At 45.8% G+C, this 22,906-nt stretch overlaps 1 protein-coding gene across 10 annotated transcripts; it reads right to left on the reverse strand.

Moving 5' to 3' along the window:
- Window positions 1-21,753, reverse strand: LOC118654993 (zinc finger protein OZF-like). 10 transcript variants are annotated; one of them, XR_004967169.1, is made up of 5 exons: window positions 13,644-13,768; window positions 12,058-12,246; window positions 3,819-4,089; window positions 3,616-3,732; window positions 1-1,301 (listed from the first exon to the last, which is right to left on the reverse strand). XR_004967169.1 is itself a non-coding variant. In XM_036306325.1 (4 exons), exons 3-4 carry the CDS (start codon window positions 3,957-3,959, stop codon window positions 2,168-2,170), a joined length of 1,581 nt encoding a protein of 526 aa, XP_036162218.1. In that variant the 5' UTR covers window positions 3,960-4,089; window positions 13,644-13,767; window positions 21,471-21,485; the 3' UTR covers window positions 1,310-2,167. The 10 variants fall into 10 exon arrangements, 9 of the variants coding, with proteins under 9 accessions (XP_036162218.1, XP_036162216.1, XP_036162219.1 ...); XM_036306325.1 differs by lacking the exons at window positions 1-1,301; window positions 12,058-12,246 and adding an exon at window positions 21,471-21,485 and having other exon boundaries at window positions 1,310-3,732; window positions 3,944-4,089; window positions 13,644-13,767; XM_036306323.1 differs by lacking the exon at window positions 1-1,301 and having other exon boundaries at window positions 1,310-3,732; window positions 3,944-4,089.
- Window positions 21,754-22,906: the final 1,153 nt, after the last annotated feature.

Raw genomic sequence — 22,906 nt, forward strand, 5'->3', positions numbered from 1 at the left:
CCACACCCCCAAAATGAATAAAAGTATTTTCTAAATTATTTTTTAAAAAGAATAATCTCTGTGTTTGCAGTACTTTCAACTGTAAGCCTATTTTTGCCCCATCCTGTGTATGAGGTACAGGTGAATTTATTTTGCATTTAACAGTTTCACAATTTTATTTCTATTTCAAGGCTCACCAAATAGTACACATCAGAAAAGTACACTTCATTGCATGTCAAGTCTTATTTCCTGGGAGAAACAGCCTTGCCTCAGTGGCAGCAAGTATTGGCAAGCAGTGAAGACTATTGCCATGGGAATCAACAGGAATGCTGACTGCTTACAAAAGACATACCTTGGAACTGATTATAGGATTACTAGAGGCCCAGGGCATGAAATTCATGCACGGGTAAAATCCCTAGGCCTGGCCAGCAATCAGGGCCAATCGGGGCCTTCTGGCTGCCGGATGGGGCCTTCCTTTATTCTACACTGCCCTGATGGTCAGCACATGTCATAGCGAGCGATAGAATACCGTCTCCTGTGCAAATCCCTGAGGGGACAATTTGCATTATATATATATATATATATATATATATATATATATATATATATATATATATATATCCTTTCGCTAGCTTTGAGTTCTTGCTTGTCAAGCAACAACCTTGAGGTGCATACCCTAGAGGGTCCAGCAGAATTCACAGCACCTTTATATTATTTTGTGTGCCAGTGATTTCAGCTACAGGAAAGTTATGGAGGTCCTCAGAATGTCCTAAAAGATGATACAAGCCACAGGCCCTGGAATAATTATGGGTTAATGTCCAGAAGAGGTACTTTTCATCTCGTTCAACTGCAGTCTCTTCCATGATTATGAAAACAAGTGTTTCTGTCCCTATTAGTTCCACCTCAGAGATTCACAACAAATGAAAACAGCCTATGAAATTTCATACATAATGGCACATGGCCTTTCTGGAGCACGTATAGAATAGTTCTCTAAACATTGCTGAAACTTATGTAATACAAACTTTAATGCATATTGTTTGTACAAGCATAACGAAGGCTTCCTCTTCAGGGTGACCAGTGATCTCACCAATAAAAGAGGCACCTAATTTCAAATTAAAACCACAAAGTCATGTACACTTTCTTTTACAGCCTTGGGAAGCAATACAAAATAAGCCAATATTGGACAAATAGTGATTTTCTGTCATGCTGTGCCTTCCAAAGCACGGAAAGTTTGGGACCCTAACATATCCATTTACCTTTCCACGCTGACAGATCACAACTTTCCTTTCAAATCATCCCAGGCAGTGAATAGAACCAACAAACTAAAGGTACAAAAGAAAAAAAAAAAAAACATTTACAAAAACATAAATGGGAGCAGAGGACAGCAAGTAATTTGCAAGCTAGTGAATTAGAATGGAAACAATTCATTACAACATAATGTAAGAACCATAGTGTCCCTGACAGAGGCAGCACTTCTTAATTAAGGACGGGTGCTCTGGATGAACCCTGGGTCAGTTCCAATCCCTAGCCAAAGATAAAAGAATGAAGGTCCTGTTAAGAGCTCAGAAAAATCTTAATTTCCTCCAGCACAAGTGAGAACACAAAATTCATGTCCCCTAAGCACACAGGTGTTGTGACCGATGCACGTTTTTCATGTGGTAGAGGTGAAATTGTTCAGCCACAAATACTCGCAGTGACATCAATGGGATATTAGGTCTGGGCAGGTTGACAAATGCAGATCCTTCAAGTCTCAGTTGTACCTGAAGCTTATGAGGAAACTAGCATAGTACAGTAGGTCTTTGGGTTATGTCGGAGATCTGTTCTTACAGTGCGATGTACCCACCTACATAAGTACCTACGTCACTCACATTGAGCACATACACAGCAGTAATTAAGTGAAACAGTAAAAAAAAAAAGATAACAATTCTTGACCTTTACTTGTGGTAAATAAATAATAGAAAACATAAAGCACATATGTACATACATCAAAACAGAACTTTTTTTTTATAAATACTGTAAATGGGAGATGGTGACGTAACCATGAAATGACGTACATTGAGTCTGACGTAACCTGAGGACTGCCTGTATATCTTTCTAAAAAAGGAGCTTATATTTAGTAAATGGGTCCCAAAGTATCTCCTTCAGTATTGCCATTCTGAGTGAGAAAGATAAAATATGATCTGGATATTTAAGCCTTTTCTCCAGTGTGAACTCTCAGATGTCTAATCAGGCTATGTTTCTGGCTAAAATATTTCTTACATAAACTACACTCAAAGGGTTTTTCTCCAGTGTGAACTCTGTGGTGTTGAATGAGATTAGAGCTTTGACTGAACGACTTCCCGCAATCACTACATTGATATGGCTTTTCTCCAGTGTGAACTCTCTGATGCTCAGTGAGACTACAGAACTGCATGAAAGACTTCCCACAATCACTACACTCATATGGTTTTTCTCCTGTATGAACTCTGTGGTGTTTAATGAGGGCAGAGCTCTGACTAAAGGACTTCCCACAATCACTACACTCATATGGCTTTTCTCCAGTGTGAACTCTGTGGTGTTTTAGGAGGTTAGAGCTATGACTGAAGGACTTTCCACATTCACTACATTGATATGGCTTTTCCCCCATATGAATTCTCTGGTGCTCAGTGAGAGCAAAGATTTGCCTGAAAGACTTTCCACAATCACTACACTCATATGGCTTTTCTCCAGTGTGAACTCTGTGGTGTGTAGTGAGGGTAGAGATCAGACTGAAGGACTTCCCACAATCACTACACTCATATGGCTTTTCTCCAGTATGAACTCTGTGGTGTTTAATGAGGGAACAGTTCTGACTGAAGGATTTCCCACAATCACTGCACTCATATGGCTTTTCTCCGGTGTGAACTCTGTGGTGTTGAATGAGGTTAGAGTTTTGACTGAAGGATTTCCCACAATCACTACATTGATATGTCTTTTCTCCAGTGTGAACTCTCTTCTGGTTAAAGAGGTAATTACTGCACCTAAGTGATTTCCCACATTCACTAAATTCAAAAGATTGTTCTCCAGTATGAACTCTATGATGTTTAGTGAGGGAAGATCTTTGATGGAAGAGCTTCCCACAATCAGTACACTCATAGGACATAATTCCAGTGTGAACTCGCTGATGTTGAGTGAGGTTAATGATACATCTAAAAACTTTCCCACATTTGTTACACTCATATTTCACTTCATCAGAGCAGACACCCTGATGTTGAACAAATTTATGTCTGTGGCTTGCAGCACTTTCATGTTTGTTCCACTGATGATGACTTTTTACACTGTGAAATTTCTGTGAAATCTCATTGCCCCTGTGAGGCTCCTCAGTGTCAAGAGATGCCTGGGGCTGCAACAACCCTGAGCTGGCTGGCCAGTCTTTCCCAGCCTCCCTAGTAGTTGAAGGTACCCCTGACAAGTAGCTGCACCTGGTCACAAACAAGTCCCTGTCCATAGCTTCTTTCCAGAACTTCTCTCCACTGGTATCCCTCTGTTGCTGGTGATGGTTTGCATTGGAACAGAAGTTTCTCACACATGTGTCACTGAAGAAGGCTTTCTGCTCAAAGTATGCTGCTTGTGACTCAGTCAGTTGAATATCTTTTAAAACTGAGAAACACTGCTTACAGAGGTGGGTCTTCTGGGTTGGTGGCACTGTCTTAGAAGCCATGAATTTTGACTCCACTTGTACAGAAACACTCGCATCAGAACATTCCTCCTCCTCTTCTGTTTTATGCCAACAACCTGCAAACAGAAAAGTGGTGAGGAAATGAAAGTTGACTGTGGCAACAGGGGGAAGACCCATTACAAAAGTGTGTTGCTCATATTACCTCGGCTTCATGCAACTGGATGAAAATAAAAGATTTGCAGGAAGAATTTACAAGATGAAGCTATGAAGTTCTGGGCTGCTGAAGTTCAAAAACAAGGAGGACCTCAAACAAAATATGATACATACGTGACAAGTGCCACATGGAACAGAAGAGGTATTACAGAGTCATTCTTTTGCCAACAGAATTCAGCAGGGCTTGTTTGCTGGTGACATGGGTAAGTTGTGCAGAATGTTGTTTACAGAGGGAGTGAGGATGGTGGCCAGCAGGATGGCTGTGAGGGAGTAAAAGGGAAGTGTGTGGATATATGACGGCAGTTAGATCTCCAGGAGTCTCAGGAGCCTGAAGACTGGGCTCCCCTAGAAGGGGAACCTCTGCTACTGCTGCAAGCACTCCTGGGCAGCAAACTCTGGCTCAGAAACCATGCCATCTTGAAGGGGACAGCTGCTAAGACTAGGAGCCTATCCCTACTAACACTGAGACTGGCCTCAAACACCACCTGGGACCCTATAGCCACTCTATCCAAAGACCTGCTATCTCAGCTGCAGACGCACAAACACCAGGACTGCAGCTTTCCTGGCCACAGGCTCCTGTGAGTCCCAGTGTGTGCAATGCTCTCACCAACTCACCACTTCAGCCACGGCCCCCTCGCGTCCCAGTGCCTGGATTCTCCGGTGACTCTCAGGTGTGTGACCCTCCCACCAAGCCCTCCACTTCAGCCATAGGCCCCTCAGGACTCTGTGCCTGGACCCGTCAGTAAGAGCAAAAATGGGGAGACAAAGTAACAAACCAAAATGAAAGAAAAGGAGGAATTGCTAGAAAAGGAACTAAATAAAATAGAGGCATGCAATATGTCAGAAAAAGATTTCATAGTAAGAGCCATACAGTTGATAAAATGGATGGATGAGAAAACCAACAACTTATATAAGAATCAAAAGGAAATCAAGACTGATATAACTACAATAAAAAACACAATGGTGCCGAAACCGGTTTGGCTCAGTGGATAGAGCGTCGGCCTGCGGACTGAAGGTCCCAGGTTTGATTCCGGTCAAGGGCATGCACCTGGGTTGCGGGCACATCCCCAGTAGGAGATGTGCAGGAGGCAGCTGATCGATGTTTCTCTCTCATCGATGTTTCTGACTCTCTATCTCTCTCCCTTCCTCTCTGTAAAAAATCAATAAAATATAAAAAAAAAAAAAACCACAATGGAAACTTTCAACATTAGATTAGAAGAAGCGGAGGACTGAATTAGTGAGTTGGAAGAAAGGCCAGAAAAACACACCCAATCTGAGCAGCAATTGGATAAAAATATTAGAAAGCAGGAGAAGAGCCTAAGGGAGGTTTGGGACAACAGGAAACAAAGTAACATATGTATAATAGGAGTGCCAAAAGGACAAGAGAGGAGCAAGGATTAGAAAGCATATTTGAAGAAATAATAACAGAAGACTCCAAATTTGGGATGGAAAAGTCACACAAGCACAGAGAATTCCAAACAAGATGAACCCAAAAGCCACACACCAAGACATGTCAAAATTACAATGGCAAATGTTACCAACAAAGAGAGAATCTTAAAGGCTGTCAGAGAGAGAGAGACAAAGAGTTACCTACAAAGGATCTCAAACTAGATTATCAAATGATTTCTCAACAGAAATACATCAGGCTAGAAGGGAATGGAATGAAGTATAAAAAGTGATTCAAAGCAAGGCTTTGAATCCAAGAATACTCTATCCAGCAAGGCTATCATTCAAAATTGAAGGGGAAATAAGGAGCTTCACAGACAAAAAAAAAAAAAAAAAAGCTAACGTAGTTTATTACCAACAAGCCAGCAATGCAAAAAATGCTAAAGGGATTGTTGTAAAAAGAAAAAATAGAAAGGGAAGAAGAAATACAGGCATAAAGAATAAAAATAGCTACAAACATGTACCTATCAATAATAACCTTAAACATAAACATAAATGGACTAAATGCTCCAATCAAAAGACACAGAGTGGCTGAATGGATAAGAAAACATGACCCATATATATGTTGTCTACAAGAGATCAACCTCAGAACAAAGGATTCACATAGACTAAAAGTGAAGGGTTGGAAAAATACCTTTCAGGCAAATGGAAATGAAATAGGTAGCTGGGATAGCAATACTTATATCTGACAAAATAGACCTCAAAGTGAAGGCCATAACAAGAGATAAGGAAGGCTACTTCATAATACTAAAGGCATCCATACAAAGAGGATATAACTTTGGTAAACATATATGCACCCAATGCAGGAGCACCCAAATCCATAAAAAAAACCTCTGGAAGATATCAAGAGAGCGATCGATGCCAATACAATCATAGTAGGGGACTTTAATACCCCATTGACATCACTGGATAAATTCTCTAGACAAAAAATGAGCAAAGAAACGGCAATCCTAAACGACTCACTAGATCATATGGACTTAATTGACATCTTTAGATCATTTCACTCCAAAGCTACAGAAAATACATTCTTCTCAAGAGCACATGGGACATTTTCAAAGACAGGCCACATACTGGGACACAGGCAAAGTCTCTTCAAATTCAAGATTGATATCATATCAATAATCTTTTCAGATCATAATGCCATAATATTAGAAATAAACTACAATAAAACCAATTTAAAAATTCCAACACGTAGAAGCTATATAGCATGTTATTAAACGATGACTGGGTTACCAAAAAGATCAAAGAAGAAATAAAAAACAACCTGGAAATAAATGACAATGAAAACATAACAATTCAAAATCTACGGGACACAGTGAAAGCATTCCTGACAGGGAAGTTCATACATAGCATTACAGGCCTAGTTCAAAAAACAAGAAAAGCTGGTAATAAGTTATATAACTCTAAAACTTGAAGAATTAGAAAGAGAGCAACAAGAAAAGCCCAGAGTGAACAGAAGGAAGGAAATAATAAAGATTAGAGTGAAAATAAATGACATAGAGAACAACAACAAAAAAATACAAAAGATCAATAAAACCAAGAGCTGGTTCTTTGAAAGGATAAACAAGATTGACGAACCTCTAGCCAGCTTCAGCAAGAAGCAAACGGAGGATCCAGATTTAAAAAAAAAAAATCAGAAATGAAAGAGGCAAAATAGCAACAGAACCCACAGAAATACAAAGGATTGTTAAAAAAACACACTATGGACAACTCTATTCCAACAAACTTGTCAACCAAGAAATGGACATATTCCTCAAAGTGGATAAAAGGCTTAAACGTAAGATGGAATATCATAAAAGTCTTAGAAGAATCCATATGCAGCAAAATATCAGACATATGTCATAGCAATATCTTTACCAAAACAGCTCCTAGGGCAATGGAAACGAAGGAGAAAATAAACAAATGGGACTACATCAAAATAAAAAGCTTCTGCACAGCAAAAGAAACCATAAACAAAACAAGAAAGCCCACTGCATGGGAGAACATATTTGCCAATGTTAACTCCGATAAGGATTTAATCTCCAACATATAACTTAACAAAAGGAAGATAAACAATCGAATCAAAAAAGGGCAAAGGACAGAAATGTCTGGGGGAGAAACCAAGATGGCGGCATAGGTTAACGCCGGAGATTGCTGCCTTGAACAACCACTTCAAAAAACAACTAAAAGACGGAACGGACATCATCCAGAACCACAGGAAGACTGGCTGAGTGGAAATTCTACAACTAGGAGGAAAGAGAATATCATACCCAGACTCAGAGGAGGTGCAGTGCTGAAGTGAAATACTAAGGTGCGGAGTGCACGTGGAGCAGGCTGGAGGTGGAGGGCGCGGTTGTTGTTTTCAATCGGGAGGGAGTTTCAGACTCTGAGCTCCAGATCCGGGCGAGTCTCTAGGGACCCAGACTCAAACGGGAGAAGCGGGACTGTCTGGCTTTGGTCGGAACTCGAAGACAGTTTCTCTCCGAGGTTTGCAGCGGTTGCTGGGACTCTGTGAGGCAGAGCCCCTAGGGACGGAACTGAGAGCAGCCATAACTGCTTGCTCCGCCCGCACTGTAGATCCCCAGGGACCCACCCCGCCCAACCCCTGCGCAGAGCCATTTGCCGGATAGCCTCAAGCAAACGCTAGATTAGCACCGCCCTAGAGATCCAGCACAGAAGCTCTCCCACTGCAGATACAGCGGACTCTCATAGCCAGTTAGCCTGGAGGTCAAATCTCCCCCGGTATTGCCGACAACAATCAAGGCTTAACTACAACAAGACTGTGCACAAAGACCACTAGGGGGTGCACCAAGAAAGCATAAAAAATGCGGAGACAAAGAAACAGGACAAAACTGTCAATGGAGGATACTGAGTTCAGAACCACACTTTTAAGGTCTCTTAAGAACTGTCTAGAAGCCGCTGATAAATGTAGTGAGATCCTCAAGAAATCTAATGAGACCCTCGATGTTATGATAAAGAACCAACTAGAAATTAAGCATACACGGACTGAAATAACGAATACTATACAGACTCCCAACAGCAGATCAGAGGAGTGCAAGAATCAAGGCAAAGATTTGAAATGTGAAGAAGCAAAAAACACCCAACCAGAAAAGCAAAATGAAAAAAGAATCCGAAAATACGAAGATAGTGTAAGGAGCCTCTAGGACAGCTTCAAGCGTACCAACATCAGAATTATAAGGGTGCCAGAGATGAGAGAGAGCAAGATATTGAAAACCTATTTGAAGAAATAATGACAGAAAACTTCCCCCACCTGGTGAAAGAAATGGACTTACAGGTCCAAGAAGCGCGGAGAACCCCAAACAAAAGGAATCCAAAGAGGACCACACCAAGACACATCATAATTAAAATGCCAAGAGCAAAAGACAAAGAGAGACTCTTAAGAGCAGCAAGAGAAAAAAACTCAGTTACCTACAAGGGAGTACCCATACGACTGTCAGCTGATTTCTCAACAGAAACTTTGCAGGCCAGAAGGGAGTGTCAAGAAATATTCAAAGTGATGAATACCAAGAACCTACAACCAAGATTACTTTATCCAGCAAAGCTATCATTCAGAATTGAAGGTCAGATAAAGAGCTTCACAGATAAGGAAAAGCTAAAGGAGTTCATCACCACCAAACCAGGATTATATGAAATGCTGAAAGGTATCCTTTAAGAAGAGGAAGAGGAAGAAAAAGGTAAAGATACAAATTATGAACAACAAATATGCATCTATCAACAAGTGAATCTAAGAATCAAGTGAATAAATAATCTGATGAACAGAATGAACTGGTGATTATAATAGAATCAGGGACATAGAAAGGGAATGGACTGACTATTCTTGGGGGGGAAAGGGGTGTGGGAGATGCGGGAAGAGACTGGACAAAAATCGTGCACCTATGGATGAGGACAGTGGGTGGGGAGTGAGGGCGGAGGGTGGGGTGGGAACTGGGAGGAGGGGAGTTATGGGGGGAAAAAAGAGGAACAAATGTAATAATCTGAACAATAAAGATTTAATTAAAAAAAAAGGGCAAAGGACTTAGACACTTTTTGAAAGTGTACATATAGAAGGCCAAGAGACATATGAAAACATGCTCAAAGTCACTAATCATCTGAGAGATGCAAATCAAAATGACAATGAGATACCATCTCACACCTTTAAGAATGGCTATCTTCAACAAATCAACAAATGACAAGTGCTGACGAGGATGTGGGGGAAAAAGGAACCCTTGTGCGCTGCTGGTGGGAATGCAGGCTGGTGCTGCAACTGTGGAAAACAGTATGGAGTTTCCTCAGAAAGTTTAAAATGGAGCTCCCATTTGACCCAATGATCCCACTTCTAGGAATATATCCCAAGAACTCAGAAACACCAATCAGAGAGGACATATGCACTCCTATGTTCATAGCAGCACAATCTACAATAGCTAATATTTGGTAATAGCCTAAGGGCCCATCAGCAGTTGAGTGGATTAAAAAACTGTGGTACATCTGCAAAATGGAATACTACACTGTTATAAAAAAAGAAAGACCTATTACCATTTACAACAGCATGGGTGGACATGGAGAGCATTATGCAAAACGATATAAGCCAGTTGGAGAAAGAAAAATATCACATGATCTGACTCATTTGTGGAATATAATGAAAAACATAAAATTGATGAACAAAAATAGATCCAGAGATAGAGAAGCATTGAACAGACCTTCAAACCTCAGAGGGAAGGCAGGGGGAGAGGAGGACTAAGAGATCAACCAAAGGACTTGTATGCTTGCATTTAAGCATAACCAATGGACACAGACACTAGGGGTTGAAGGCATGTACTGGGTGGTGGGAGTGGCCAGGGAGAGGTCAATGGAGGTAAAAGGAGACACATATAATATTTTATGTAATATTTTAAACAATAAAGAATTTTTTAAAAGAATGTTAGTTACACCTTATTTCAAGTATCCTATCTAATAAAAGTGAAACATGGTAATTAGCATACGACTGCTACCCTTCCCATTGGCTAATGAGGGCGATATGCAAATTAACTGCCAGCCAAGATGGAGGCCGGCAGCCAGGCAGCTTAAACTGAACATGAGGCTTGCTTGCTTCAGTGACGGAGGAAACCAACGTTCCCCGCCTGCCTTGCTGGCCTCTGAGCCTGCAGTTTGAAACATTGTAACAAATATAGAAGCTAAACAAAACCCCAGAAACCAACTTTCAGCAAGCTGGGATCTCAGAGCTGGAGTTGATACAGAGTTTCGATTATAGAACCTAAACAAACCAGATACCTGCTTTCAGCAGCTGAGGCCTCAGAGCTGAAGCCAGGCTAAAGCTGGACCAGAATAAAAAAGAAAAAAAGAAAAAAAGGAGCAGTTGGGAGCTTCAGTCCCAGCCTGAAAACAGCCCTCAGCCCCTCATCCAGACTGGCCAGGCACCCCAGAGGGGACCCCCACCCTGAAGGGTGTGTGACCAGCTGTAAACAGCCATCATCCCCTCATCCAGGCTGGCCAGGCACCCCAGTGGGGACCCCCACCCTGATCCAGGACACCCTTCAGGGCAAACCAGCCAGCCCCCACCCATGCACCAGGCCTCTATTCTATATAGTAAAAGGGTAATATGCCTCCCAGCACCGGGATCAGCAGAGCCGCGAGGCCTCCCAGCACTGGGATCAGCGTGACAGGGGGCAGCGCCCAAACCCCCTGATCGCCCTGCGGCTCTGTGTGTGACAGGGGGTGGGGCCACAACCTCCCTATCAGTCCTACTCTGTTCCTGGCAGGGGAAGGCGCCCCAACCCCCTGATCGGCCCTGCTCTGTGCCTGATAGGGGGGAGCTCCCCAAGCCCCTGATCACCCTGTGGCTCTGTGTGTGACAGGGTGCGGCGCCCCAACCCCTCCTCACCCCCCCCCGCCCACGGGCCCTGCTCTGTGTGTGATGGGGTAGAGCCATAACATCCCCATCGGCCCTGCCCTGAGTGTGACAGTGGTGGCGCCCCAACCCCCTGATGGGCCCTGCTCTGTGCGTGACAGGGGGGAGCTCCCCAACCCCCTGATCGACCCTGCTCTGTGCGTGACAGGGGGGAGCCTCCCAACCCCCTGATCGACCCTGCTCTGTGCATGACGGGGGGAGCTCCCCAACCCCCTGATTGGCCCTGCTCTGTGCGCGACAGGGGGTGGCGCCGCAACCTCCCCATCGACCCTGCTTTGAGTGTGACAGGGGGCGGTGTCCCAACCCCCCAATCGGCCCTACCCTGAGCGTGACTGAGGGTGGCATCGCAACCTCCCAATCCACCCTGCTCTGTGCATGACAGGGGGCGGCGCCCCAACTCCCCAATTGGCCCTGCTCTGAGCCCGACCAGGGGCTGCACCTAGGGATTAGGCCTGCCCTCTGCCACCCGGGAGCAGGCCTAAGCCAGCAGGTCGTTATCTCCCGAGGGGTCCCAGACTGCGAGAGGGCACAGGCCGGGCTGACGGACCCCACTCCCCCCCGAGTGCACAAATTTTTGTGCACCGGGCCTCTAGTCCTATATAATAAAAGCCCAGGCGTCACAACCAGAACGACCGATCAACCAGTCGCTATGAGGTGCAGTGACCACCTCTCAGTCCCTCCCTGCAGCCCGCAGGCTTCCATTGCTGGATGGCCACCATGGAACCACAGGGAACTGGACTGGGTGGCAGCAGAGTAGGACCGGGAACTGGCGAGCGGGCGGAAGGCAGACCTCTTGGTCCTTCCCCTCCGGGCGAGAGGCTCCGACTGATTGATCCTAAGTTTCTTCGGAAAGGCACATGGTGCCTCCACTGCACAGCCTCCTGGGATGTGGACTCACCACTGTGAGATGCTATGGAGTGGAGACTTCAATAAGGACTTCAGCGCCTGCAGCGACCCTCAGCCTTCATTGCGGGGAGGTGGACGGAGAAATCAGCTTCAAAACAGAAACACCCTCCTCAGGAATAATCCGCCTCCTCCCTACTCCACAGCCACGTCCATGTCTGCAAGAAACTGCGCATGCTCCTCCCTGTGGGATGGGCGGGGCCAGAGCTTGAGCTGAGCGGTTCTGCGATGGAGGAGGGGCCGAGCCAGGCCGCTGGGCCAGTACAGGGATGGAGGGTAGGAGGGCGGGGCAGGAGCAAGGGGGCAGCCCTGGTTCCCTGCACCTACTCCCTTCCTGGTTGAGTTTCCCACGTCATTGTTAGGGTTTTGGCTGGTGACGCCAGCTATGAAAGGATTCACAAGGGAGAGAAGAGACAGGTACAGAGAGAGGGCGTTTATTTTACTTATTTAAAGGGAGCAAAGGGCCAGGTGTCTTTTGATGGCACAAGGCACCTAAGGCAGAGAGGGCTGTTCTTTTAATGGCTGGATGGCAAACGAGGAACTGGGGTGGGTGGCAGCGGCAGGGGCTGGACTGGGGACTGGCAGTGGCGGGGCTAGGCCTAGGGGCCTTACCCGTGCATGATTTCGTGTGCTGGGCTTCTAGTAATTCAATAAATGGATAGGTTTATATATTTATATAAATAAATATATACGCACCTCATAATACATGTGGAGGTCAATGTTGAAGAATACTGCAGAGAAAGACTTGCAGGGGGACACGTGATGCAAAAAGACCACAAAAGTGAAGGTAGACAAAAGTCAGAAAGTCAAAGATGAAATGACAAGTCAGCAACATGTCAAAGATGGGAAAGAAAAGGTAGAAATGAGCTGTCGCCAGTGGCACTTGCAACTAAACACTGTGGGAAATGAGCAGGTCCCTGGTATGATCTGAACACAGCCCTTATGTCATACTTTTCGAGTTGCCACTCAACAGAGCAAAGCCTCCTTTGAGATCATCCTGTATGTTCATATTGTGAAAAAAAGAGTGTTCTTCCTGCGCTTTCTACTGTTCAAGTGCATAAAACCTAAATATTCTGAGTATTAATGAAAGACAACGGAGGTGAGAAGCCAGAGCAACTCAGCATGCAATAGTATTCAGGGAAGAGAATATTAAAAACAATGGAAGGAGAGTCTCACAAGAACTGCCCATGGTTCATGTAAGTAAAGACCACACCAGGAACAGGCAGGCACCAATGACCTTTAGCTGGAGGAAGGGTGCAGAAGTGGATGCCATGGACCTGGATATAGTCACCCTCCCAGGAAGAGGAAATTAAGCTGGATTCTATGAAGCTGTCTGCAAGACTCATGACTTCCACACACTTCCTGCACTCTCTGAGGCAATGGGTGTAAGGGGTGCTTGGTGAGTCCATTGCTCAGGGATCTCCACACAGCTCAGCACATGCATTCATAGCACCTATTATAAGAAAGTGGGGAAAATTGGCAGAGCCCATGGTTTGGCTGTGGGAGAGAGAAAGTTGCATCTGGAGAATAAAGGAAGAGAGGCCATCACCTCAGGACAGTAGGAGAATGTGCAAATCTTACCTACAGATGATACAAGTGCAAAAACTTCCAGCATCACATCGCAGTATAGATGTCTCTGATCCTCATCAAGGAGCCCCCACTCCTCCTGAGAGAAGGCAATGGCCACGTCCTCAAAGTTCATATCCTGTCATAATGGGGACAGTACAGCCCATGATCAGCATCTCTCCAATTATTTTGTTTGTCATACTCCCCACTCTCCACATCTCTCCCTCTACTACCTTCATCAAAGGAGGTATCAGGCCTCTGTCCCATCAAGTAACTCTCTCCTTATATGCCAATTGATCATGTGTCTTCCCACAACAATAAAGGCTGAGCAGATAGAAGATAACTGACCTCTGGGCCTCACATGTAGGCCACACTGCCTCTTGTCAATACAGTTGATGTCCACAAAACAGGGGAGGAAGAGATGTTGGGTATAAAGGAAGTGTGAGTGATTTGACACTGGTATTATCAGGCCTTCCCTTGAAGTGCCCCAGATTGTCCCTCCAAGACTCAGAAAGGGATGGCATCACACTTCACCCTTTGGAACTCACTCACAGAATGATGCTGAGTCCATCACTTTGCATTACCTGTCACATCATTCTTTGAAACACACTCCTCTCACACAGCCTCTTTCACAAAGTCACAACTTCAAAGACAACACAAATATGCCATAATGAGGCCTGGTTTTTTTCTAATCACCTTCTTTTCCAAAATTCGAACTCACCATTCTGTAACATATTTGTCTCCTACCTTCTTCCTTCCTAATGCCAGTGGAGATTTTCAAGCCCAGGTTACACTGATGTATGCTAATGTGTTTCTAATGATCATGGTATCAGCCCTCAACAAAAACTGACAACTGACAGGTTGTGACCGAATAAATTCATAATTCTTTACCCTTTTTGGCCTCATGCATTCCTTCTTTGGTGACCCTAACATTTGGTGCTGAAACCCAGGAGGGTTCTGTGAGGAGCCATCACCCCAGCTTCGGTCATCCCGAGTTTGCTACTTAGAGAGCAGTAGGCAGTGGCAACTCAACCTGGACTTACCTCCAAATCCAATTCATGTAACTTGATTGCCGGCCTCAATTAGGCCTCCCTCTCTTATGGACCCTCCCGAGCCAACCAAGGAGGATGCAAGATCGGGAGCCGCTCCTCCACTGCTGACCCTCCATCCCACACCAGCCAATCTTCTCTAGTGACAATCCACAAATTCCCTCGTCTGGAGTCTTCTGCCTACTCTCTCTCACTGACTTCTCGAAAGCCTCTCGTCTCAAAAGTCCTACCACTAAGCCAGAAGACTCTTCAGCCATTTGGCTATGGGTCCTTCTGGATTGAGGACACCCAGTTCAGAGGGTCACCTCTCATGTCTTATGGTGATTTTGTTTAGCAGCAGGGACACCTGCCTTAAACAGTTACCTTTGGATTTGTGGTCTGTCACTCACCCTTCCTCTCTCGTGGGCCATGCCACACTCCCTCTGCACACTCACGGGGAGACCATGCCCAACCACCTCATATTGCTTTGCAACACTGTTTGATCACAATATAAACTAGATGAGAAGTCTCAATGGCCTGAAAATGGCACTTTTAATTTTAACACATTGCACAATTTCGATAACTGCTGTCACCAGAATGGAAAATCGTCAGAGATTCCTACGTCCAGACCTTTTTCACCCTCCAGTCCCAATCCTCTCTCTCAGTTCTGTTCTACCCATCAGATCTTTCTCCTTCACACAAAACATCATACCCCTAACACTTCTGATTCTGAAGCTACTATTTTTTTAATTGATTAGCTTAAATCTTCAGGACAACTCTGGTTTTTTTAAAAAATTTTTATTTCTTTATTGATTTCAGAGAGGAAGGAAAGGGACAGAGAGATAGAAACATCAGTGATGACAGGGAATCATTAATCAGCTGCCTCTTGCATCCTCCTTACTGGGGATCGAGCCTGCAACCCAGGCATGTGCCCTTGGCCAGAATCAAACCTGGGACACTTTAGTACACAGACCGACGCTCTATCCACTGAGCCAAACTGGCTAGGGCTGAATCTACTTTTGACCCAGCAGACCACCGACCTCCACTCCCTTATACATCTCTTCCCTCATCTGTGATAGATTCCCAGACCCTCTTAACCTGAAACCACCTTCTCCCCCAGCCCCTGAGAGCCCAAATCCCAAGAACTTGAGCTCCAATACAGCCTTTTCCCACCTAACACTTGCTCTAGGGCCACCCTAAGACTGCCTTCCTCAATAGCTGCTTCTATTCCTGCGCCCATTCTACTCCCGAGGAAGGGAGCAGGAACGGAGGGTACTGGCTGGGTACACATCCCATTTTCCATGTCCGACCTCACACAGATTGAGAGGCATCTCAGGTCTTTTTCCACCGACCTGACCACCTTTACTAAGGAATTTAAGTACCTGACCCAGTCCTATGGCCTAACCTGTCATAAGATCTAAGTCATCCTGTCGTCCTCTCTCCCCCCAGAGGAGAAGGAGCACATCTGTAGCAGCTCAGGAACACGCTGTGCCCTCCATAGACAGGACTCGGTGGCCAACCAGGTTGGCGCTAACACATCCCCAGAACTGACCCAAGATGGGGCTATCAGGTCAGTTCTCCAGGGCGCTGGCTCTGTAGCCTGTCTCATTGTCAGACTCAAAAGGCTGCCCATAAGGCGGTCAATTATAACAAACTTAATGAAATCACTCAGGGCCCTGATGAAAACCCAGCCCTCCTCCTCTCCCACATCACGGAGGCCTTACACAAATTTACCACCGTAGAACCCACCTCCCCAGAAGGAACCCTTCTTCTGAACACCCTTTTTATATACCAACCAGCCCCCCACATACACCATAAACTTAGAAAATTAGACACAGGTCCACAACCCCCTCAAAAAGACCTCGTTAACCTGGCCTTTAAGGTCTTTAAAAAGACCTGAGATGCCTCTCAATCTGTGTGAGGTTGGACATGGAGCCCCAAATCCAAAAACAAAGATGAGATCAGGCCAAGGCTGAGACCCAGACGAAGGGCTTTCAGCTCCTAGCTACCTCTCACGAACCCCAAATGAAGTGCTGGTCCTCCAAACAAGGGTAAGTCAGGGGCTAAGACTCTTCTGGGCCCATGCTTCCAATGCAACAAGGACAGACACTGGATCAAGTCCTCCTCAAACCCATGGGCCCTGCCCATGGTGTGGAAGGGAAGGCCACTGGAAATCAGACTGCAGTTTGGCCCCTCCAGGTCAGACATCAGCCAGTTCAGCAAGACCACCCTCTGGACCCGGTTTGGAGCCCCCAGACCTCCTTACTGGCCACCGAAGACTGAAGCTACCCAGGCCCTGACAAGGTCCCACAGACTTACAGCACCAAGTCAGAGACTCAGGTAACGATGTGGTGGCAGGTAAACCAATCTCCTTTTTAACGGACACTGCGGCCACTTATTCTGCCCTCCCCAAATTAGCTGGGACCGTTGTCCCCTCTTTAGTCTCTGTTACAGGGTTGACAGGTTAGCCTCACAGCCATTAGCCACCTCACCTCTACACTGCATCTTACTAAATGCCCCCATTCACTGTTTTCTAGTTCTACTCCAGTGCCTGACCAGGGCTACCGCGCATCCTCTTATCCGCGCATCTTCTTACAAAACCCAGTTATCCCAAATGACAGTCACCTACCTCAGTTTCACTCTCACCCCACAAAGCCGCACCATTCCTTAGACTGTAAATGCCTTATCTCCACCAAGACTATCCCCTCCTCTGAACAAGAAATACTCTCCATTCTTAGGCTCACTGGGTACAGCTGCCTCTGAGTTCCCAACTTCAGGCTTCCCACAAAGCTCTTCTGTGACATGACATGGCAAAGGGGCTCCTTCCTGAGCCTTTAGTTCCCAAGGCCAGCATTCTCACCCCTTTCATGCTCTGAGAACTGCTCTGACCTCAGCACCTTCTCACCAACTCCCCCCTTTTCCCAAAGAACAACTCTCTTTACTGCACAACTAGCAACTTAACATGCCGGGAGCCGGTCCATCCTTGCTGTTTCAAGGGACCTGGCATATATGGCATACTGTTCTTAATAAGTTTGCTCACCTTCTTGGCACTATGTGTTTTAACCAAGGTCACCTCTCTGAGAAAGGTTGTTTCCCCAGGTAGGGATTTTCCCCTGAAGTTAGGGAGGGAATAAAACCCCTTAACTAAGTGCCAGGCGGGTAATTAATCACTTTAACTACGAACAATCATGCTTAAGCTACATAATCTTTACTCCCTGGAATGGAGATAAACGCCCTAACCTTTGGAATAGAGATTGATAGGATTGGAATCAACTGGTATAAATACAGATGTAACAAGACAACAGGACACAGAACCTAGACACAGAACCTACACAGAAACAAGAGACAGAAGAACTTCGCTGGAGAGAACATGGCAAAAGATCCTGGACAGAAACTGGCCTCAGAACCTAGACTCAGAACCTAGACTCAGAACCTAGACACAGAACCTAGAGACAGAACCTAGATACTGAACATGGCAAAAGATCCTGGACAGAAACTGGCAACAGAACCTAGAGACAGAACCTAGCGAGAGAACCTGGCTGGAGAACCTAGAGACAGAACCTGGCTACAGAACCTGGATAGAACATGGCAAGAGATTCTGACTAGAACCTGGTGACTGAACCTGGAGACAGAACCTGGCTACAGAACCTGGATAGAACATGGCAAGAGAACCTGACTAGAACCTAGTGACAGAACCTGGCTGGAGAACCTAGCGAGGGAACATGGCTACAGAACCTGGCTGGAGAACCTAGCAAGAGAACCGAACCAGAACTTGGCTAGAGATCCTAACCAGAACTTCGCTGGAGATCCTAAACAGAACTTGGCTGGAGATCCTGGCTAGGCTGCTGATCAACTGAACGCTGTCTCCGTGTCCTTCCTTCTTCGCTGACTCCGTCCACACCTTTGGGGACCCCTGGACCTGCTGGGGTTGGACCCCAGCATTAACAGTCCGGCTACTATCATAAGCTGAACTCATTATCACCCAAACCTTAGCATGTTATCTGTTAGGAAAAATGTGGCAGTTTTAAATCCAAAGCAGCTGGAGGACTGGGAACAGGCTGCAGGGCCTGCTCCCTCCTCCCCCTGCCTTTTCTCCAGCCTCATGTGCATACACATAATTTTCCAAAGTCTTTGGTATCTTAAAGGCTTTGGAGCATTGCTGAGTTAAATGATAAACATCTAGATATTTTAAAATAGCATAAAATACTGAAACATTGACTGCTAGACATGTTTTAATTCACTTGCTCTTAGTTTTTATTACAGAAAGTCTCCTGTATTTAGTTGAATCTATAGTTTCTTGAAAGTAAGAGTGTGTTTAAAGTGTGTAATTTGTTAAGGGGAGAAGGTTTGTGTTGTCCAGTGAGTCAGGACCTGCCCACCCCTGACGTCCTAAGAGACCCCTTCTCTCCTAGTAAGCTAAAGCAGACCCACCCAGGCTCTCTCCTTTGTCTTAAGTCCTTATATCTGAGCCTAGACTTTCTTTATTTCCACCGCTCATTCACAGTTCTTGACACTATCATTGAAAGCTCAACAGGTCTTCCTGCTTGGTATTTAGGAACTTCTCTCCCCTTTTCTCGCCTTCTTAAAAGCCATACACTGCAAAGGACTCAAGTCAGGAATGATCCCGCAATAAAGGGAAATAACAGAGCAGACAGGAGGCCAAGCAGCAGCTCAGAGGAAGCTTCTGTCTCCCCAACTCTTAGCTACACCTCATATAACACCCAAATACCCTCCAGAGGAACTTCAGTCCCAAGTAGCTCTTGGGGCTATGCAGGAAGGTCCACGGTTAAAATTGTCGGGGAAAATATATCCTGCCCCAGGGACAGGCCCATGATAGCTTACAGGCTATTTAAAATTTCCTACCTATAGGATACGTTTACAACTCCTACAACCCCTCATCACCTGTCCTAGCCTAGCCTTCCTACTGTAAGAGGTCACCAAGACCTGTTCTACTTGTCACTCAGTATCTCCCCAAGGACAGGTTAGATCAGACCCCCTTCTTTCCCCACTCATCAGGCAAGGGGCCAAATCCCTGCACAAGACTGGCAAACTGACTTCATTCGCATACCTATAAAAAAACAAAACAAACATCTCTTAACCCTCGTAGATATTTTCTCAGGCTGGGTAGAAGCATTCCCCACTGCTTCTGAAAATTCCATCAGGGTCACACAAGCTCCCATTCAGCACATCATTCCCAGATTTGGGCTCCCCACCTCATTACAATCAGATAATGGACCTGCTTTCATATCTCAAATAACTCAACAGGTCTCCTCCACTCTGAACATCCTGTGGAACTTACACACTCCCCCGGCCCCAATCTTCAGGCTAGGTAGAAAAGGCAAATTCCTTAGTTAAGTCCTACCTAACCAAATTAACTCTCAAAACTAAAGAACCTTAAACTCCTCTCCTACGTCTAGTCTTTATGCACAGCAGGGCAATCCCCCCATGCACCCTCCTCTCTTAGTCCCTTTGAACTCATGTATGGAAGATCCATCTTATTAGGAAACTTCCCTCCACAGAGACCCTTCTCGGAGTCTATGTCCCCATTTTATTTTATTTTTATTTATTTATTTGTATATATTTGTATTGATTTCAGAGAGGAAGAAAGAGGGAGAGACAGAAACATACATGATGAGAAAGAATCATGGATCAGCTGCCTCCTGCAAATCCCCCACTGGGGATCAAGCCCACAAACCGGGCACGTGTGCTCGAACCCGGGACCTTTCAGTTCACAGGCCAACGCTCTATCCACTGAGCCAAACCAGCCAGGGCTATGTCCCCATTTTAAATCTCATTCAACAATTACTGAGAGAACATGCTGATCAAGTCCTCCCTCCACCTTCTATGGGAGACATCTTCCTACTCCTCTACAGCCAGGGGACTGTGTCCTCCTAAAGGAAATCCACCCATCAAGTAATTTACAGTCCCAATGGCAAGGCCCCTAGCAGGTACTCCTAACCACCCACTGCAGCTAAACTATCAGAGCAAACCCCATGGTTCCACCTTTCCATATTAAAACCCATCCCCGGAACACCTCTATCACATGAGCTGGAGTCCCCTGACAATTACAGCCACCAGGCTGGGCCTACCAGACTCCGCCTTACCCTCATCTATCACTCACCCAATGCAGATGTAGCCACCCAATAATCAGTCTTTACCTGTCCCCATAACCCACCATATCCGACACAAAAGCGCAGTTCAGATAATCCCTCTCCTCATAACCCTGGGCATCACAGCAGAGGTAGTAACTGGCACGGGGCCTAACTACTGCTCTACCCGTTTGGAAATCCTGCCTCAGGACCTACAAGAAAGCTCCAGATGCCAGCAAGGGGCAAAACTGGGAAATAAGAACCTCGCCCCCAGGGTAACTTCCCCTCCCCTAGCAAATAACAAGTCAGGCAACTAAGACCCCTGACCTTTTCCTCCCTAAGGATCACATCTAGGCCTCAGTTATTTCAGCTCCAGGCCCAGAAAAGCAGCAAAACCAGACAAGTGAGGCTGTGGCAGCCTCGGGACCAGCTTCTGCCTCCCAAGTCCCCTTTCCAGGTGGCCTAATAAATCCATGATTCTTCTTCCTTTTGACCCGCGTGTTCCTCCTTCCGCGAACCTAGTATCGATGGCCCCAGCGTTCTGAGAGTGAAGGTAAAGCTCCTCGTGCAAAACCTCACCTCGTCTCTCTGTTGCCTTTAGACCCACAACAGGCCCGGGTTCCGAGTCCTCCCTGCGCAGTCGCACCATCACGTCCTTACAAGGCGGCCCTGCAGCCTTTCACCCTCTTCCCCCATCAGCCCTGTGTCACCCACGAGGGACTCACCATTCTGAGCGCTGGGACCTGGGCGGCGGGACCTGAGAGGCCGGTCCCCAAGGCTGGAGGGTGAAATGGGGTCCGGCTGCGGGACGCTGTGAGCAGAGAGGAGTCCGGGGGGCACGGGGACCCCAATCTCGGGCTGTTGGGCTCAAGGAGCCTCAGACACACCCCGCACAGCAGGCGCGCTGCCTCCCAGGCCGCCTCCTCCTCACGACCAGCGCCCTGAAGCCTGGGAGTCTGTGAACAAAAGACTTGCGGTTAAAATGACCACCTTGAGGAGGAAGGTGGAAGTCCCGCCCTAACCAAATGCGCAGACACCAAATGCCCTTTAGTTCTGCCCACGTGGACGCATTTCCTTCTGGGTAATGTAGTTTCCTCCACCGCGCAGGGAACTACTGGCATCCCAGCCAATGACTTGGGTGAATAAAGATTTTGTGGCACAGGGAGTGACGCCTGGGGAGGGAGAGGTTGGGACCAGAGGCCTGGCTAACTAGAACAGACTGACAGATCTCCTAGGGGAAGAGGAGAATGCAAGAGATCCACCAAAGAATATATACAAAGGGTGAAAATGGGAGACATCTATAATACTATCAACAATAAAAAATACATGTATTTTTGTAAATTTTAAAATAATGTAGCCAAGCTGGTGTGGCTCCATGATAGAGCCTCAACCTATGAACCAGGAGGTCATGGTTTTTTTGTTTTGTTTGATATTTATTTTATTTATTTTCAAGTCTTTATTGTTTAAAGTATTACATATGTCTCCTTTTTCCCCCAATGAGTACTCCCAGCCACCCTACCTCTCAGCACATGTCATCACTCCCACAGTGTCTGTGTCCATTTGTTATGTTTATATGCATGCATATACCAGTAAGTCCTTTGGTTGATCCCATACCCCCTCCTTCCCTCCTCTGACCTCCCTCTGAAGTTTGACAGTCTCTTCGATGCTTCTATGTCTCTGAATCTATTTTTGTTCAATTTATGCTGTTCATTATATCCCAAAAATGATGAGCTCATGTGATACTACTGGTTCTGTTCCTTGTCAGGACACATACATAGGTTGTAAGCTCAATTCCCAGTGTGTGGGTGGAGTCGTGCAGAAGGCAACTAATCAGTGATTTTTCTCTCATCATTGTTGTTTTTATCCCTCCCTCTCCATTTCACTCTCCAAAATCAATAAAAATATTGGAGAACAACCAAGATGGCGGCATAGGTAAACACCTGAACTTACTGCTGCGCACAACCACATTAAAACTACAACTAAAAGGCAAAACGAATATCATCCAGAACCACGGGAAGGCTGGCTGAGTGGAAATTCTACAACTAGAAGAAAAGAGAAAGGCGCATTGGGTCCGGTAAGAGGTACAGAGGTGTGGAAGTGTTGAGGTATGGATGAGGTGCACAGGAAAGGGGCTGGCAGCTGTGTACACTGTTGTATTTTT

This window comes from Myotis myotis, unplaced genomic scaffold (genome assembly GCF_014108235.1).
Source record: "Myotis myotis isolate mMyoMyo1 unplaced genomic scaffold, mMyoMyo1.p scaffold_m19_p_40, whole genome shotgun sequence".
Taxonomy (NCBI): domain Eukaryota; kingdom Metazoa; phylum Chordata; class Mammalia; order Chiroptera; family Vespertilionidae; genus Myotis; species Myotis myotis.

What these genes read in the sequence shown, in the direction of transcription:
- LOC118654993 (XM_036306320.1), bottom strand. An exon ending in TGCACTTGTATCATCTGTAG is followed by an intron (nt 3,733 to 13,643) that starts GTAAGATTTGCA and finishes TTCTGTTTGCAG; the next exon opens with GTTGTTGGCATAAAACAGAA.